The following is a 20,041-nucleotide window of genomic DNA, read 5'->3' on the forward strand; positions in this document are numbered from 1 at the left end:
TTTCTCTTATTTTCTTCTTGGGGAAGGAAAGGGTCTCCTCCCTTTCCTAAAGTGAATCTCAGAAGTTCAATTTAGAAGGATATCCTAATGATATCCTTCTAAAGGATATGAGATGAACCTTTATCTCATAAATCAGGGTCTCATCGTCTCTCCTCCGTAAATCCTAACAGCTGTCTTACCTATCAGCTCACAACTTCCTTCATATTGCTACCAGAATTAGGTTTAGCATTTGTGGTATGATATTTATTTAGTCAAATCTGATTGTTTTCTGGTCTCTACTCAGATGGGAGATTTCATATTTTATGTTTATGAGAAGTTTCTTTTTCCCTTTTCTGCCTGTGGCCCTCAATTGGAATTTTTCCAATGATTTTCCCATTCTTAATGATTGTTGGATTTTCTGTGGCTTAAAGAAAAAGAAAGTAGAGATTTTCTAAATATGGTGATAAAAATCTTTGTAAACATGATAAGGGCAACCTTTTTGTTTATGAGTCTAAAACTCAACAGATCTGATGTCCCAGTGATTTTCTCTCTCAGGTTATATGTAAATCGCTGGCTATTTTTAAGAAGCCTATGTAGAGAAGTGGAATATTTAGAAGCTTCTGAAATACTCTTTGACTATCAATAACTTCAATAACTGGCTTAGAATTTTCTCTCCTGAGGGAAGGCTTCTGGGAGTAATGCTTTCTAAACTCAATCTGTGCTGGCCACTAAAAGTTAACTTTTCTATCAGTGCCCCGTATTTGCTTTTTTTCATCATGGGATAGTGGCTGAATGCATAGACTTCAGTGACAAATAGCCTACATTTAAATCCCAGTATCTACTGTGTGACTATGGGTGAATTACTTAACCTCCCTGTACCTTAGTTTCATCACTTATAAAATGGGAATACAATGGCCAAATATCATCATGCATATTTTAAGGGTGAAAAGAGATAAACCTTTTTACATGTACACAGTACTTGAGTGTACAGCAAAGGCCTATTTTTATTGCTATTGTTATATTTACTATTATGGTTAGCTATATATATTATTTGCATTTCCAACTAAATTGTATATCTCTTGAAGTCAGGTTCTTACACTGTTACTTAAACATAAGGGCATAAGAAGGGCAACCTTTTTGTTTATGAGTCCAAGACTGCCATTAAAAGTAATGGCAGGCCGGGCGCGGTGGCTCATGCACGCCTGTAATCCCAGGACTTTGGGAGGCTGAGGCGGGCGGATCATGAGGTCAGGAGATCAAGACCATCCTGGCTAACTAACACTGTGAAAACCCCTTCTCTACTGAAAATACAAAAAAATTAGTCGGGCATGGTGGCGGGCGCCTGTAGTCCCACGCCAGGCAGGAGAATGGCATGAACCCGGGATGTGGAGCTTGCAGTGAGCTGAGATTGCGCCACTGCACTCCAGCCTGGGCGACAAAGACTCCATCTCAAAAAAAAAAAAAAAAAAAAAAAAAAATTAACATGGAATGCTTAGGGATGTCACTCAAATATGTAAGAATTTTTTATCATGTCTTTAAGCCATCTATAATTGGTGTTCAAATGTGAATAATGATTCTTAGATTTTTTCTTCATTAATAATAGTTGAATGTTTTACAAATAGAAAGTTATGGTAATTACTGAATATATGTAACTTATTCCCACAAGGCAAAATTTTGATTTAAAGCATAACTGAAACATAACTGTGTAGTTAAATATGTTGAATGCAAAAGCAATGCTTACAAACTTTATTTATTTATTTATTTTTTTTGAGACGGAGTCTCGCTCTGTCGCCCAGGCTGGAGTGCAGTGGCTCGATCTCGGCTCACTGCAAGCTCCACCTCCCGGGTTCACACCATTCTTCTGCCTCAGCCTCCCGAGTAGCTGGGACTACAGGTGCCCGCTACCACACCCGGCTAATTTTTTGTATTTTTAGTACAGAGGGGGTTTCACCGTGTTAGCCAGGATGGTCTCCATCTCCTGACCTCGTGATCTGCCCACCTCGGCCTCCTAAAGTGCTGGGATTACAGGCGTGAGCCACAGCGCCCGGCCCAAAATTTATTTTTTAACTTCATTTTTTAAAAAGTCTGTGGTGCACTTAAAACAACTATCCCCCAATTCCTAGTAAGGTATCAGTTTTCTGCAAGTACTTAATGGTATCTGGACTAAGTGTACATTTCAAAACACTCACATTATGAGTTAATGCATTTGCAACAAACTTCTGAGTGAAGTTAGATATTGCCTAGGTTGCAAATAAAAAATGCAAGGGAGTGAGGACTTAAGACCTATTGAGTACCCCTGGAACTCTTAATGGTTTTCTTTGCTTCCTTTTCTCTCTTAATAGACAATCATCCCACCTAGTACCATACTAATCAAACAATACACATATGTTTCATGTTAAGGCTCAGAATCATAGACTCATATAATTAGGAGATTGGAAGGAAACACAAAAAGTAAGACTTTTCAAGACAACCTCATTCACACTCTTTACTTGAATTATTTACTCTTGTTTTATTATTAATTTTTATGCTGTTCAATTGACTACAATTCAAAACCCAGTGTATTCATACCATGTGCTAAGATATGCTCCTTCCTATATGTGTTCCTCTAAAGAACCATCTGGATCTTGTGGGGGATATTTTCCTCTGTGGTATCAAAGCCAGGAGCTCGTGGTTTTCCTTTATTTTTTAAGGGAACACTATCATGTAGCATCTGGGACCAGAAAGAAATCTTGATGTTATATATTTTGCAGATATTTTCTTTTTGGATTTTTTTCCTCTAAGAGAAAAGCTTTTGTTAATGTGTCATGTAAAAATACATTAATTAGTAACTTGTCAAGAAGTGCTAGATTCCATTCCTGTGCGGGTCCATTTATATATGTTCCTGAACAGCTAATATTTCATTTAGTTTCCAATTAAACTTGCTCAAATACATTTTTGAAGTGCATTGCTTAAAATTTACATTCAAGGCAAGAAAACGAGTTTGTCAGTAAATGTAGTAATTAAGGAAGTCCCAAGTCTGTATTTTTAAGATACTAGAGGTAATTGTAACTAATCACTTTAACTTAAAGAAATATAATTGGAAATACCCCCTCCCCCCGCCACCCCCTACCAAAACCATACCTTAGTCACTTTGGAATTATAACCGTCTTTTACGTCTATCAATATAAATGTATTGCATTTGGCATTCAAATTACTTTCAAAGGTATAAATTTCGAATTTTTTTTTTCATTGTAGCTTCTGATCTTTAAATGTACTGAACAGGAGGATTTGGAGAGCTTGTCTTGTCTGATAGGTGTTAAGTATCTACGACGACAAATTTGTGCTGAAGCAATGTGCAATATGGACTAGTAATATCTTTACAAGACTATTTTGGGAATTCTCACGTTGATGTTATTAATGACGTGGGTTTATTAGCATTTGGGTAATTAAGAAAAAACAGTACTAGAATTAAACAAAAAAAAAAAAAAAGGTAAGAAGGGCGAAACAGAGTTCTCCACTCCTCTCCCAACCCTCATTCCTTTGGAGGCTCGCGCCCTCTTGGAATAGCAGGTTCCTGCATGTGCCAGAAATCCGGTCCCGGCAAAGCTAGGCGCTCTGCAATGCCAGGCGTTCCCAGCTAGGGACTCCTGGTTGCTTGGAGCTTGAAAACACCTGGCGTGGTTCTCGAGGGCCCTAGAGGCTTCTGCCACGGACTGGTCGGCTCTGGGGTTGTAGGCAGAAGGCTCTAAGCGGTCGGAAGGGTTTCCTGTGTGTCAGCAACTTCACTTTGCCGAGATAGCTGGCGGAAGAGGGAAGGAGCGCTCGCGGGCCAATCGCCTGCCAGCAGTCACCTTGGAGCGCACCCCTCTCCCTCGCCGCCGACTCCGGTAGCAGCGTGCCGGCAGAGGCTGAACACATTCGGCCTCGGCGGAGACCTGCTCCCCAGAAGACGCCTCCTGCTTCCCACTGAGCCCTAGAGGACGCGGGCTGGCTGCTGGGCGAGCTCGGCGGAGGCACGCCCCTCGCCTCCCCGCGGAGTGCGGACTCGCCCCGGTGCCCAAACTCCGCCCACCCTCTCGGGAGCTCAGCTCTCCCGCCTAACCCCGGCACTCCGGACAGAGGTGGGCCTGGGGAAGGGGCGCCTGAACTGCGCGGACGCCGAACGGGACGCGCTGCAGAAGCGCACGAGTCTGCGGCCACGCGCGCTCCGATGGCTGCCAGGAGCTGAGCTCAGGGTGGGCGGAGGAAGCGGTTAGACGCCCCGAAACTCAGCTGCACGTTTCTAAGGTAGGGAGGAGGAAGATGCCCCCAATTAAGTTGATCTTTGAGCCAAGGAGGCTGGGGAGCACCCTCCCCAAGCTAGAGCCCTGCAGAGCGAGTTTCCCTTGACCTCGCTGCGCCTCTGGCGCGCTCTGCAGCGCGGACCCGCGGCCCCTCGGGAAAGCGCAGTCGGAAAGTTATCCGCGGCGGTTCCCTGCGCGCCCTGTTGTGTAAGCTCGGCGTTGCCAGCGGACGGAGAAGTTGCTGGCTTGCCCGATAGCCCAGTTCGGTGGCGGCCCGGGGCGGATTTCATGGCCCGCGGCGAACGCGCGGCCAGAGCTGGCGTGGGCGAGCCCCTGCGCGCCCCCTCCCGCGGGGATCCAGTTCGCCTGCTCCCTTCCGCTCGCTGGCTTTTCCGATGCTTGCTGCGCCCCTGGCCGCCGCTGCCCTCTCGCCGCCTCCTACCCCTCGGAGCCGCCGCCTAAGTCGAGGAGGAGAGAATGACCGAGGTGCTGTGGCCGGCTGTCCCCAACGGGACGGACGCTGCCTTCCTGGCCGGTCCGGGTTCGTCCTGGGGGAACAGCACGGTCGCCTCCACTGCCGCCGTCTCCTCGTCGTTCAAATGCGCCTTGACCAAGACGGGCTTCCAGTTTTACTACCTGCCGGCTGTCTACATCTTGGTATTCATCATCGGCTTCCTGGGCAACAGCGTGGCCATCTGGATGTTCGTCTTCCACATGAAGCCCTGGAGCGGCATCTCCGTGTACATGTTCAACTTGGCTCTGGCCGACTTCTTGTACGTGCTGACTCTGCCAGCCCTGATCTTCTACTACTTCAATAAAACAGACTGGATCTTCGGGGATGCCATGTGTAAACTGCAGAGGTTCATCTTTCATGTGAACCTCTATGGCAGCATCTTGTTTCTGACATGCATCAGTGCCCACCGGTACAGCGGTGTGGTGTACCCCCTCAAGTCCCTGGGCCGGCTCAAAAAGAAGAACGCAATCTATATCAGCGTGCTGGTGTGGCTCATTGTGGTGGTGGCGATCTCCCCCATCCTCTTCTACTCAGGTACCGGGGTCCGCAAAAACAAAACCATCACCTGTTACGACACCACCTCAGATGAGTACCTGCGAAGTTATTTCATCTACAGCATGTGCACGACCGTGGCCATGTTCTGTGTCCCCTTGGTGCTGATTCTGGGCTGTTACGGATTAATTGTGAGAGCTTTGATTTACAAAGATCTGGACAACTCTCCTCTGAGGAGAAAATCGATTTACCTGGTGATCATTGTACTGACTGTTTTTGCTGTGTCTTACATCCCTTTCCATGTGATGAAAACGATGAACTTGAGGGCCCGGCTTGATTTTCAGACCCCAGCAATGTGTGCTTTCAATGACAGGGTTTATGCCACGTATCAGGTGACAAGAGGTCTAGCAAGTCTCAACAGTTGTGTGGACCCCATTCTCTATTTCTTGGCGGGAGATACTTTCAGAAGGAGACTCTCCCGAGCCACAAGGAAAGCTTCTAGAAGAAGTGAGGCAAATTTGCAATCCAAGAGTGAAGACATGACCCTCAATATTTTACCTGAGTTCAAGCAGAATGGAGATACAAGCCTGTGAAGGCACAAGAATCTCCAAACACCTCTCTGTTGTAATATGGTAGGATGCTTCACAGAATCAAGTACTTTTCCCCTCTTTAACTTTCTAGTTTAGAAAAAAATCAAACCAAGAAAATAGTGAGTTAAAAAAATAATAGAAATGCCCACATCCACACTTAGCTTGTTTGGGTTTGCTTTCAAAGTCTGTCTTCCTTCTGACTAGAAGTATGTATAATAAAACAGTACTACCTAGTTAAACATTTACTTTCTCTTTTGCCTTTAAAATGTGCAGGCTTTTCTGTTTAAAGTGTGTGTGCACATGAGTACTGGGGCTGTTTTTGATATTAGTAATTTCTCTAAGAAAACTAGCCCCCTGCAACTTGAGTTTGTGGTTTATCTAGCCTTTATTGTTTTTTTAAAATCCACAGTAGGAATAAAAAATCTATATTCTCAGAAATATCTAGCATGGTATATAACAAAACACTAAACTCATCAGTTCATCCGGCATCAGATCAATGGATCTCTGAGCGGGGTGTTTTTTTCAGTGTCTTATAAGCATAGATGATAGTTGACTGAGTTTCTTTAGGGCATTGAATAGACAAGTAAAGCTAATGAATTTAAAAGCCTGAAAAGTGATTGTTTTCCAGTTATTTCTGGAAAAGGTCTCATTATATATTGGGTGCTAAATGTTTAATGGGGAAAGCCTGCATATATTATCGTACTGGTAAAATGCATTCAAAATAATTAAGGTGCATGTATTTTCCTTGTAAACACCATGAGCTCTCTTAGACATCTTGTGATAAAGAGCATTTACTTGCCCCACTGCTGTGCAATGCCTTAGGACTTTGTTTGTGTTCCAGGACAAGTGTTCACTCACATCTGTAAAAACAATTTTAAGAATTGCAAATAAATTACAGACCAAAGATTGAGTAAAGTCAAATAACTGTTAGTAAGTTGAAGGATATTGGACAGGAGGACAGTATTTCAGAAAAGGAGAGGTTGACAGTCATCCACAAGGCATAGCCTCCAAGTATACTCTCAAATGTGTGAAGCAACTGGGGTGGGCAGAAGACATTTTAGAATGAGGGCTTTAGTTTAAATTAAAATCATGGTGGAGAAGACTGTTGCTTCCTCCAAGTGTTTGAAAACACAAAATGCGATATGAAAAGAAGAAATAGAATTTGTATAGGTTGCATTGATAGAATAAACCTTACATCTCAATATTTAAAGAAAAAACATATATGTGGAGAGGGAAATATAGAGAATTAAAGTACCTAGATACCATAGCACTGAAAAGTAAAGTACTAATCAAACTACTAATAGAGAGAAGACTATTGGTCAGTGTTTTCTATTATATTTGTTCTCTGCCAGGTATTAATGAAAAATTTGTAAAATGCTTCAACAGTGTTAATAACTTTAATGAATATTGAATTGCTGCATGTCTAGTCCTTGAAATGGTCAAATTCTATATAATGAGAATAATAAGGTGAGATAATGCAATTGACAATCCCAAACAAATAAATCCAGTGTCAATGGAATTTTTAGTTTTGGAAGCTATCCCTCATAAAGTCAACATCAGAGTTTGCAACTGATGGTGGCATAACTTGTTTGAAAGCACTTTACAAGTAGAGCAACATGGGGCTGTATGTTAAGGCAAGAAAGAACCTTAGTGCCCTGTGGACCATAATGACAGGAAATTCAGGTCTTGATTTCAGTTCTTGCAATGCCTATGTAGATTGAGGATTTGTGAGACCTTCAAAGTAGCTTCACTTTACCCAATCTCTGGCCACTAAGATCAATGAAGAAAAGCTGTATTTAACCTTCCAAAGCAGCGATTCTTTTTACATGTTCAGTTTTAATGCATAGGATTATAGAAACCAAATCAAGAAGAAACCTACTACACCTCCTTATTTTGAGGAAAGAGAGGGTTAGCAAAGTTTTCACTTCATCAGGCTCAAATAACATCCGTTTTAGATTCCTACAAGACAAAATCTAAAATATGTCATTACTTTATTGACCTTGTTAAACAAGATCAATATCATTAAACTGACCAAGATGGAAATTACAGGACTTGTACCAGACTTGAACTTGTAGCCTAATGATACACATTTTTACAGTATTTCTTCACCATTTACTTTAGTTTTCTTTCTTTTAGGTCTTAGGATGCTCAGCTTAATTTAGAGTATGTGTTAAGTACATTGTTTCAGCGTCCAGAGAATTTTGTGAGTGTGGATCCAGTGAGGAGGTGAACAGTAACTAGAAATGCTTGTTTACTACTTGGCATGTTTTTTCCAAAGCGTTTATTCTTTAGCTTCATACGTCACATATGGACACTGATGACATGTGAATGCATGCCACATAGTAACAAGAATGATCTTGCCAACTCCTTCCAAGCCAAAAGAAGCCTCTGGGAAGGTGTGCCAATGGTGAAAACGTACAGAGGGTCAGGATGAAGCAGTGATCTCTATTGGCTGAAAAACCGATCAGGTCATATGATGATTGAAGTATGTTTATAGTAAGGGCAGAAATGTGTTGGCATTTGGATAAAAAAACTGCTAACATTATAGAACTTATTACCTAACAAAATTTCACACCACAAAAAATATTTTAATGGCAAATTCAAGGTGTTTTATTGCTTACAAATCAGCATCTTTGACTCTTTGAACATCAATTTGTGTTTACATTGAAATGACAAAAAGACAAACTAAGAAGAAATACAGCATGCAAGTTGGAATTCAGAGTTAAAACCATGATGTTGCCGCTCAGCCAGCTATGTGACTGTTGACCCTTTCAAGAACACACATGGATTTAAAAGTTGGATGACATCCATTGTTGGGGCCTTGGGGGATATGGTAAAGCATGAAAACTAAACAGCCAGGAGCCTGTGAAATCTGCTACTGTATTTTCCAGGACTTCATTCCACTCCTTGGCTAAAAAAATCTTGTAAGTTTCACAGATTATGATGTGGACCTGTCACCTGTAAATTGTCTCAATCTACTCAGACAAGACACTAAACTGTCTGGATACTATAGATGTCAGTGCTTATAGCAGCTGGAATTTGGCTAGTGACAATGTTTAAAGATGTAATACTAGTTAGTATCTATTGAAGCTTAAACTTTGCTGGTCAGGTTGTAGCTATTGTAATAGTATTTATTGAAGAAGCTCACAGTCCTTCAGTTGTACAGACTGAAAAACTTTCATGAAAGATCCAACATACTAATGTAAATTATATTTATTACAATGTATGATATTAATGTGTCAAACTGGTGTATTTTACAAAATATATAATGCATACATAAATAAGAGTTGTATATTACAGTGCTTTTCAAATATCAGTATCTTGGAATGTTTTAAGTCTTCACAGTTTTTGGTCTAAAATATGAAAATGTTTCATGATACAAGTGATTAATTTTCCCTAGTAGTGCTTTTGCATGTTTGCCTTTTTATTTAAGTTTTTTCTATATAGACACAATTTGGTGTCAGACTATCATAAGATCGATAGTGAATATAAAATATCTTAGCCAAATGGGGTCTGTATTGTCTACATTTTATATATTAAATAAAAGTTTTTGTTGTCTTTTCAGGAGGTTTAGAGTATTGTCACTAAATATGGTCAAAGCTTCCCTTTCCAAATGCAAAAGTCTTGTCCTACATTTAAAGTTGATCTGTCATGTTTTAGCAGTCAAGTGGGATGGGCATTATATAAACAACATTACAATGTAAGGAAAATCTTTAAGGAGATGGGGAGAGAAAGAGGCAGCTGGTATAATCAGTTACTGCTGCTTAGTTCTACTTAATTTTTTGTGTTGCTTCTTCTTAAGGTGAGATAGCATAATCTTAACTGTTTTGAGATGGAATTTTAAAGTACACACTACCAGCGAGTTCAACACTGCTATTGATTTTAATCTGGTTTTTTTTATTTAGTTGATAACTTAAATTCCAAGTTTTATAGTGATAATTGTATATTATTTGGCTGCTGAATTCTGTTACAGTTTTTTTATTCTGTTGTACATTGTATTATACACATAATCACAAATTAATATGAAGGTGAATATATGTTACATATCAAAATTTGTGAATTTGAATTATAGTATGTTTTAGTGCTATTGCAAAAAATGTTTATTTTTATATTATCTGTGATTTTAATATAGATGATTGAACTAGATTTCTTTTTGAGTGATAGTGCCATTGAATGAGCAGTATGGAAACAGTGTTACTTGATATTTTGAGCTTTCTCAGGTTTATCTAAATCAGTGGTAGCTTAACAAAACCCGGACTAATTGTGTGTAATTGTATTTTTAATAAAAGGAAAGTACATTTCCTATAATAGCATAGTACTGTTTGCATGTAAGAGTATGCAAAACCTTGTGTGTGTGTGTGTGTGTGTGTGTGTGTGTCTTAGTGTGTGTAAGGCATGGCAGCCAACTTTGTATCTGCTATTTTTAGTACGAGCAGAGCTTCATAATTGTGGTCACTAGAACTGTACTTACCATGGACAATTAAAACTGAAAAAGACTCAATAAAGCTATGAAACATGGTTTGATGGCTTCTATGTTATTACAGTGTTAATACTCACAAATTTTGCCAAACTTTAACAAATAATGTACAGACTGAGAAGTACTGTAAAACACATTGAACTAATTCAGTTGTTTTTTAAGGTGAAGACTGGGCTCTAAAAACTACAGTGTTAAAGGTAGAATCCTGGTGCAAGATAGGTAAAATTATCAATATTTGATATTCAATTGCCAATAGGAATGTGAGCTAATTTTTTATTGTAAAATACTTCATGCTACCTTAATGTGTACTTCTCATACTGGTGTTCTGTGTTTAAAATGTTGGCTGTAATTTTTTCTCATCTAATTTTTAATCAGGGTAACCACGCTAATAATTCTTTGTGGATTCTATTTATTAGCATACATCACCTGCTTTTTCCAGGTTTGTTAAAAAATATGTCTGTGCCGCAGTGAAAACAGTGTACAATGAAATGGGAGCATGCTTAAAGCATTACCTTTTTTTTACCTCAGTTGAGAAGGTAAGTGCACAATGGTCCTGTGTTGGGTTTTCTGGGTGTGTGCTCAGATAAGTGCTCTATAAGGGAAACCTGTGGGTAGAAGATACAGATTTCTTGCAGCCTTTAAGACGTGTGTCAGTCAGTATTAACTCCTTAATTAGATGTACTATGCAGACTTTGCCTTTTGGGAATCCTCATTTATTGACATCAGCTTGAGTAGAGTTTTCTGTGGGCATATATGTATGTATGTGTGTGTGTATGTGTCTTAGTACATACGTAGAAATTATATAGGAGATAATTATCTTTCTGACTTGAGAATTTACCCTAAAGCTTTGAGCACCTTTTGATTTTTGAAATCACTGAGGGATTAAAGTCAGAGACCCTTTTCTCTCTACAAGTTAATATCCATTTTGATTCCCTCTCCTATTTTAATGATCTGAAAAGTTTATTTTCTTTCTTTAGGAGATTTTAGAATTTTTCCCCAAAATATGGTCAGATCAAATACAAAAAGCTTGTCCTAAATTCAAAGTAGATCTATTATGGCTTAGAAGTCTGATAGGATGGGGCATTACAGACAAAGCAGATGTCACTAGAAATCCATGTTAATGTTAACACTGTGCATACTTGGTTAATCCTGCAAGGTTATATTGCCTTGGGCTGGACCCTGGGGACTGACATCCCCAGTCAGCATGGCTGCTGGGACTGACAGTTCTAACAGCAGCTGTGGATGGAGTCAGGCCCCTGGGCTGAGCAGCTGACAGAACTGCAACTCTTTGGGAATGGAAGTGGGTAGGGGACAGGGGATGGGAGGCAAGTGGAGGCTGTTGGTACTTCAAAGGGGGAAAAATGCACTGCCTTTCCTGATTACCTGATACGGAGAAATCACAACTGTGCAAAGTTGGAAAATTCATGAAGAAGACGGACTAAAAAAGATAGAGACCTTGGAAATGATCCAAATCCATCACCTTGGTTTATAGGTGAGACTAAAATATTCACATTCAAAAGTGGAGCTAGTAAAGAATGTGGCGTTCTCATTTCTAAAACATTCCTCTCGTATCCCAAGACTTTTCAAACTGTAGGTCTTGACTCATGAAAGTGTCATGGAATAAATATGGGTTATGATTGACACTAACAAAATGAAATAGAATAGATCAGAGGCCATAACTCAGTAAGTAATTGTGGTTTTAATTTCAGACACACATACTAACACAACACAATGCATATACATACATTTACCTGTATTTGTGGCGTGGGTCGCAGTGGACATTTCATTTTCTATTGTTGACATCATCAGAAAAGTTTGAAAATTCACTGCTACTCAGTAAAAAAGTGGCATAGAGTTAAAGGAATAGAGGATAAGAGGTTGTTTTTCAAAATTATTTTAACATAAATGCAAAGATAATTGTTACTTACACTTGTTCTTTTTTCTTTTAACGTTATTTTCTTCTGAATATCCCTTTCTGAAGTCCCAAAGAAATTAAAGCATCCTTTTAGCCTACATCTAAGAATGACTATTTGTAGTTAATATAATTGAACCCCAGCTTTATGTAAACTTTGATAGCTTAACCTTCGTAATGTTTCCTCTGGTTTGAAGAGTGAGCAAACCTTCACTGTTTGACAGCATCAGCTTTGCAGTCAAAAAAACCTTAGCCTTGAGCCCACCTCTGCCACTTACTACTCGTGTACCCTGGGCAAGTTATTTAAACCTTGTTTGTTGTGTGTTCCTCAACCATAAAGTGGGCATTATAAGATGCAGTTCATAGGATATTGGAAGAATAGGCAAAGCATACAAAGTATGCCATTTTTGAGGCTGCTAAGGATTTTGCCACTCCATTAGCTATTTTATTGTTATTCTTATTGTTGTTCTATAATTCCTATTGTCTTCTTCCACACCATGGAGGCTTTGTGGGATTGAGAGATTGAGTGCATTTAATATTGTTCTTTTGGATACTCCATTGAATGTCTGAGGTCCGAATAACAGGCAAGTATTCAACTTTTTGATGCTTTGCACTGTGATATGCACTCTATGGGACAAAGACACAGAAGACAAAGTATGTATAATTAAAAATATATTACAAGAAGGTCTTCCGACCTCTTCATCTGGGCCTTACCTCTCTAGTTCATGGTTTATTTTCAGTTACTGCATTCCAGAGTCTGATCTTCACTTTTGCAGATTCAGAAACTTGATCTTAGCAGTTCACCTAGAGTTCACCAACTCCAGAGGACTGACTCATACCAAGAAAACTGACAAAAGAATCATTTACCAACTAGATTGCCAATTTATGAGTATACAATGACTATATCTCAGTCCCAATAACACATCTGTTTGTTCAAGGAGGATATAATTATGGATCATAACTTACAATTAGAAGAAAAAGGTGATATTCTTGAAGAGAAATTCCAGTAAGATAGAGCAGCTGAAAGAATTGCCTATCCCGGGAGATACTGGCCTTGATAATAAGCATCTATCCTGAAGTTGATAATAAGCATCTACCCTATACTCTGCCTGCCCGGAACAGTTTAGCAGCACATGGATTAAAATTTCCACATTTTGTTTACTTTCTTTTAAAACTAGTCACTACCATTCTTCTTTGCATGCAAATGATGTTTTAATAATATCTCCCACCTGAGAGTATGGAAGGAGTATGGTGGTAAAGAGGGCTGCAATGTGTGCTAGGGTAGAGAGAGAGATACTTAAAAGATATCCAATTGGAAAAGTGCAGTAAGTCATTGCAAATGACATTCCAGCATTCAGGGCAGAGTTGTAGCACGAGATTAAAGTTTGAAAATCATCCACAGGCAAACAATAGCTATTAACCAAGGAAATAGAAGCAATTATCTGGGGAGTCCATGTAGACAGAGAAGAAAAAAGGGGCAGCAAGGGAGGAGGGAGCAGTGTGCTATAAGCAACACCACCAACAAGGATGTGATGGACAGACAGGAGGGGATTGTCGTAGATGATCCAGGACTGAGACTGAGGAAATCAGTCTCAGAAGAGAATTTAGGAAGAGGTAATTCTGTGTCACCTGTTACAAAAAGGACAAAAAAGAGTCTGCTGGATTTATACATTAGAAAGCATTGGTGTTTTGGAGGGCATATTTAATAAAAATAGTAATTGTTACTGATCACTGAAGAAGTGTTTTAGTAGGAGGATTATAGGTTAGTTGCTAGAGGCAGAGAGATTAGAAATAGAAAAAGGGATAAAGAGGAATTGCTCAAAGCAAAAAAGCTCCACTTGAAAATTGGTGTGTATGATGATGTCAAAAGGACAAAGGAGAAGGGGTAGTCGAGGAGAAGGGTAGCTGTGGGTATTGAAGTTAAGTGGTGGCAAAGGCCATCAGAGTAGAGGAGAGCTGTAATTGTGAGGCTGAGACATTGTTTGGATCACGGAGTGGCAGAAAGACTGGTTTTGTAGAGGAAATTAATTTGAAGTTTGGTGAATGAGAGCACTGAGTAAGGGGGAAGCTAGCAAGAACTAGTTGGCATTAGTGTCAAAAAAAAAAAGATTTACATGGCAGTGGAAGAAGAATGTCAAGAAACAGTGGGGAGTTGGAAGAATGCCTGTTCCTTTTCTGGTGTGCAAGAATAGCAAAATAGCAAACATGGTGTCTATTGAAAGAAGGAGTGAGGGGAATATATTTTAATTTTGACTTTTATTTTAGATACAGAGCATACATGTGCAGATTTGTTACATGGGAATATTGTGCGATGCTGAGATTTGGGGTATGGATCCCTTCACCTAGGTAGTAAGCATGGTACCCAATAGGTAGTTTTTCAACCCACGCCCCCTTCCCTTCCTCTCCTCTCTAGTAGTCTGATATGGTTTGGCTGTGTCCCCACCCAAATCTCATCTTGAATTTCCACATGTTGTGGGAGAGACCTGGTGAAAGGTAATTGAATCATGGGGGTGAGTGTTTCCTATGTTGTTCTCCTGATATTGAATAAGTCTCACAAGATCTGATGGTTTTAAAAATGGGAGTTCTCCTGTACAAGCTCTCTTGTCTGCCACTATGTGAGCTGTGGCTCTCACCTTCTGCCATGATTGTGAGGTCTCCCCAGCCACATGGTACTGTAAGTCCAATAAACCTTTTTTTTTTTCTGTAAATTGCCCAGTCTCTGGTATGTCTTTATCAGCGGTGTGCAAACAGACTAATACAGTAAATTTGTACCAGTAGAGTGAGATATTGCTGAAAAGATACCTGAAAATGTGGAAGCGACTTTGGAACTGGGTAACAGGCAGAGGTTGGAACAGTTTGGAGGACTCAGAAGAAGACAGGAAAATGTGAGAAAGTTTGGAACTCCCTAGAGACTTGTTGAATGGCTTTGATCAAAATGTTGATAATGATATGGACAATGAAATCCAGGTTGAGGTGGGTCTCACAGGGAGATGAGAAACTTGTTGGGAACTGGAGCAAAGGTGACTCTTGTTAAGTTTTGGCAAAGAGACTGGTGGCATTTTACCCCTGCTCTAGAGATCTGTGGAATTTTGAACTTGAGAGAGATGATTTAGGGTATCCGGCAGAAGAAATGTCTAAGCAGCAAAGCATTCAAAAGGCTATTTTGTGCTGTTAACGGCATTCAGTTTTATAAGGGAAGCAGGGCATAGAAGTTTGGAGAATTTGCAGCCTCACAATGCAATAGAAAAGAAAATCCCATTTTCTGAGGAGAAATTCAAGCCAGCTGTAGCAATTTGCATAAGAAACAATTAGCCAAATGTTAATTCCCAAGACAATGGGGAAAATGGCTCCAGGGCATGTCAGAGGTCTTCACAGCAGCCCCTCCCATCACAGGCTCAGAGGCCTAGGAGGAAAAAGTGGTTTCATGGGCCAGGCCCAGGGTCTGTCTGCCATGTGCAACCTAGGGACTTGTTACCCTGTGTCCCAGCCACTCCAGCCATGGCTGAAAGGGCCCAATGCAGAGCTTGGGCCATGGCTTCAGAGGGTGCAAGGCCCAAGCCTTGGCAGCTTCCATGTGGTGTTTAGCCTGCGAGTGCACAGAAGTCAACAACTGGGGTTTGGGAACCTCTGCCTAGATTTCAGAAGATGTGTGGAAACACCTGGATGTCCAGGCAGAAGGTTGCTGCAGGGGTGGGGCCCTCATGGAAAACCTTTGCTAGGGCAGTGTGGAAGGGAAATGTGGGGTCAGATCCCCCACACAGAGTGCCTACTGGGGCACCACCTAGTGGAGCTGTCAGAAGAGGGCCACTGTCCTCCAGACCCCAGAATGGTAGATCCACTGACAGCTTCCACTGTGCACCTGAAAAGGCTGCAGACACTCAACACCAGCCCACGAAAGCAGCCAGGAGGGAAGCTGTACCCTGCAAAGCCACAGGGACGGAGCTGCCCAAGACTGTGAGAATTCACCTTTTGCTTTTGCATCAGCGTGACCTGGATGTGGGACATGGAGTCAAAGGAGAGAATTTTGGAGCTTTTAGATTTAACTGCTCTGCTGGATTTCAGACTTGTATGGGGCCTGTAGCCCCTTTGTTTTGGCCAATTTCTCCCATTTGGAATGGCTGTATTTACCCAATGCCTATACCGCCATTTTATCTAGGAAGTAACTAACTTGCTTTTGATTTTACAGGCTCATAGGCAGAAGGGACTTGTCTTGTCTTGGACGAGACTTTGGACTGTGGACATTCGAGTTAATGCTGAAATGGGTTAAGACTTTGGGGGACTGTTGGGAAGGCATGATTAGTTTTGAGATGTGAGGACATGAGATTTGGGAGGGACCAGGGGCAGAATGATATGGTTTGGCTGTGTCCCCACCCAAATCTCATCTTGAATTCCCACATGTTGTGGGAGGAACCTGGTGGGAGGTAATGGAGTCATGGGTGTGGGTCTTTCCCATGCTGTTCTTGTGATAGTGAATATGTCTCATGAGATCTGGTGGTTTTAAAAATGGGAGTTCCCTGCACAAACTCTCTCTTTGCCTGCTGTCATCCATGTAAGACATGACTTGCTCCTCCTTGACTTCTGCCATGATTGTGATGCCTCCCCAGCCATGTGGAACTTTAAGTCCTTAAACCTCTTTTTCTTTACAATTTACCCAGTCCCAGGTATGTCTTTATCAGCAGTGTGAAAACTGACAAATACATAGTTCACAGTGTCTATTATTCTCATATTTATGTCTATGTGTGCTCAATGTTTAGCTCCTGCATATAAGTAAGAACATGCAGCATTTGGTTTTCTGTTCCTGCATTAATTTGCTTAAGATTATGGCCTCCAGCTGCATCCATGTTACTGCAAAGGGCATGATTTCATTCTCTTTTATGGCTGTGTAGTATTCCATGGTGTATGTGTATCACACTTTCTTTATTCAGTCTACCATTGATGGGCACCTACATTGATTCCACATCTTTATTGTGAATATTGTCGTGATGAAGATATGAGTGTAGGTGTCTTTTTGGTAGAATGACTTATTTTCCTTTGGGTAGATACCCAGTAATGGGATTGCTGGGTCGAATGATAGCTTTTTTCAAGTTCTGAGATAAATATTTACTGGGGAGTTGTCAGCAGATTTTTGTAAAGAAAGGTTGGGGTTACAGAAGTTTCCTTTGGAAAGAATTGTGTGTTCAGAATGCATACAAAGAAAGGGTAAGATGTAGGGCCAAAAGATAAGTTTAGAAGTGGGAGGGGAGCTGAATGAACTGAGTGCAGAAGAAAAGATCAGAGTTTGCTTACAAGCAAATTTGTACCAAAGATGTTATACTGTTATGGAAATTAAAAAGGCAAGTTTTAGAAAGATCCCAGGGTGGAAATAATTGACATTTTAATAGGAACTTTGGCAATAAATTTTTCTATAATTCAGGTAGATTGTCTGTCCTTAGATGGAGTCAGGGATAGGGAAATAGGTTGGCTTCAGGTAGTGATTTAGAGCTTTGGCAATAGTTTTAAAACATGGCTGTAAATTCATTGTCATTCTCCCCATTAAGTGTTAGGGTCTACAGTCCATCCCGTTGAATCTGAGAGGGCTTGTGACTGTTTTGGCCAACAGCATAAGGCAGAAGTGATGTGTTGTGATTTCTGATACTAGATCATAGCCACATACAACAAGGACCATATAGCCTTGTTGGTTGAAACACTGTCTTTTGGACCTCTGAGCAACCACATAAGAAGCTGACTACCTTGAAACCATATGCTGGAAAAACAACATGGAGAGATGAATTATTTGGTAAGGCCATGAAAAGAAGTGTGTATATATATATATGTGTGTGTGTGTGTGTGTGTGTGTGTGTGTTAGAGAGAGAGAGAGAGAGAAGCCATGTTTATAGCTTCTTTTTGATAAAATTTACTCTCTGCTATTCTCCATTTGTGAATTGTTTTGTGTCAAATTAAGTGCTGCTTGAACTAGGGTACACTAAGGAAGTATATTCATGGAGAAAATTGTTACTACTTTGGATGTAAAGGTGGAAGAGGATTTAATATTTAAGGATAAGAAAGGAAGAAACTCCAGGTTTGGTTTTTTGGGAAGTGGGAAAGAGAAGGAAAAAAAGAGCAAGTCTAGTGGAATGAGGATGGACTTGGGAGGAAGAACGGGAGAAAGCAGGCTCACTGTGGTTTAGTGGATGAAAGAAAGTAAGTATAACGAGGCAGAATAAAACCACACTGTAAAGGAATAAACAGAGAGGTTTGCATTCATTGCAGTAGGCAATAAAAAACCATGAAAAGTTTTACATCAGAGGAATGACAGTTTGGAGATCTGGCAAGGGGAACAAGGAGACCTGCTAAGACACTGATGCTCTAAGCATGACATTCAAAGAATGATGGTGGTGGTAAAGTAAGAGGCAGAAACATAAAATATTTTGAAGAAGGAATAACCAGCAGTGGTGTCTACACACAATGGAGAGCAGGAAAGGAAAATTCAAGAATAACTGAGGTTCCACTGGAGAATCAAGAATAATTGTAGTGACTCTTCAAGAAATAGGGTGCTGGAAAGGGGAGCAGGAAAATATTTAAAAAGCATGAAAATAGTGTATGAGCCTCTCCAGCCCCTGTGTAAGAAATATCACGCTATTTTTTATAGCTCAACTTAATTATTTTGAGCCTCTTTTTTGCTAAACTATCAGAAATTTAATTTCACTTTATTCAATTCCCCTGTCCTTCTTGAAGTTGTGACTGGAGTCCATAACGGTGAAGTTGTTGAAATGAGGGAAGCTGGTCCACATTGTCATTTCTCAGTGCTGGCAGCATGTGAGGTGGACTATCTTTATGCAGTGTACTGCTTAGTCACCCCTGTCACTATTCACAGAAATCCCTTCATTTCTGCTGGGTGGACTCTATGCCCCTCTTAGGCTAACAGGATTTTACTGTTGGGGCATGAGATGGGCATGGGGTACCCTGTGAGTTCTCCTAGAATATCCCCTTAGATCCCACACAGTCATTTCTATTTTGGAGGTTTTATGTCTCCCTGGATCACACGTAGGAGAAAGGGCTCAGAGTACCCAAACATATTATTCTTGTTATCTCCCCATAGCCCAGGGTGTGGCTCAGGTAAGGGTCAAGGCATGGGCCTCTTTGTATTTCCATAAATGGGCAAGTTAAGTTTGAAGAGATGATGGGGCCCATTTCCAAAAAGGAAATGTCCTATGGACAAGTCAGAAAAGAATGAAAGATAAACTTCTACTTCTGGGAAGATGGATTAGATATACTTTTCCCCATATCTGCTTCTAAGTACAACTGAAAACCCTCAACAATTTATATGAAATAAACACAGGAAGATTCTGGCTGATGGAAAGAAGAAAGCAAATCAATTATGGATCTCAAGAACTAAGGAATGACATGATGGTAAGTTCCTTGAGTTTTCTTTTTGCCTCATAAATCTCAGATTTGGAACTGAAGAAACCAGCAACCTGAACATGCCAATGGGCACAGACAGAAAAAGCCCCAACAAACCCTGCTTTTGAACCAAAGGAACCGGGAAGGAGCAGCATATCAAACAGGAAACTTTTCAATAACTGCTCTACTCCAGCCAAACAACTCAGAAAGAAACGTTACCCCATGTTCCCAGAGGTCAAGTGGAGATCCTAGATTTCCATCCTCACCAGGCTATAATGAGGTGCCTAACACAGCTGCCAGGGTAGTATCAGAAAAGGACAAGTAGAAACCTTTGGATTTTAATGCCTGTTGGGCTGTGAAAGCCTAACCGCCCACCCCCACCTTCCTCTTCAGCATCAGTGGAAAGCGAGCACAGAGTTGTGACTTTTCCTACTC

The 20,041-nt window shown here is 40.6% G+C and overlaps 1 protein-coding gene across 1 annotated transcript; it reads left to right on the plus strand.

The window, feature by feature from the left end:
• Positions 1 to 3,732: 3,732 nt before the first annotated feature.
• On the plus strand, positions 3,733 to 10,356 carry P2RY1 (purinergic receptor P2Y1). The gene has a single exon (XM_063704312.1). It carries the CDS (start codon positions 4,719 to 4,721, stop codon positions 5,838 to 5,840), a length of 1,122 nt encoding a protein of 373 aa, XP_063560382.1. The 5' UTR covers positions 3,733 to 4,718; the 3' UTR covers positions 5,841 to 10,356.
• Positions 10,357 to 20,041: the final 9,685 nt, after the last annotated feature.

The sequence above is a fragment of the Gorilla gorilla genome, chromosome 2 (genome assembly GCF_029281585.2).
Source record: "Gorilla gorilla gorilla isolate KB3781 chromosome 2, NHGRI_mGorGor1-v2.1_pri, whole genome shotgun sequence".
Classification (NCBI taxonomy): Eukaryota; Metazoa; Chordata; class Mammalia; order Primates; family Hominidae; genus Gorilla; species Gorilla gorilla.

What these genes read in the sequence shown, in the direction of transcription:
- P2RY1 (XM_063704312.1), top strand. Translation starts at nt 4,719, where the DNA reads ATGACCGAGGTGCTGTGGCCGGCTGTCCCCAACGGGACGGACGCTGCC.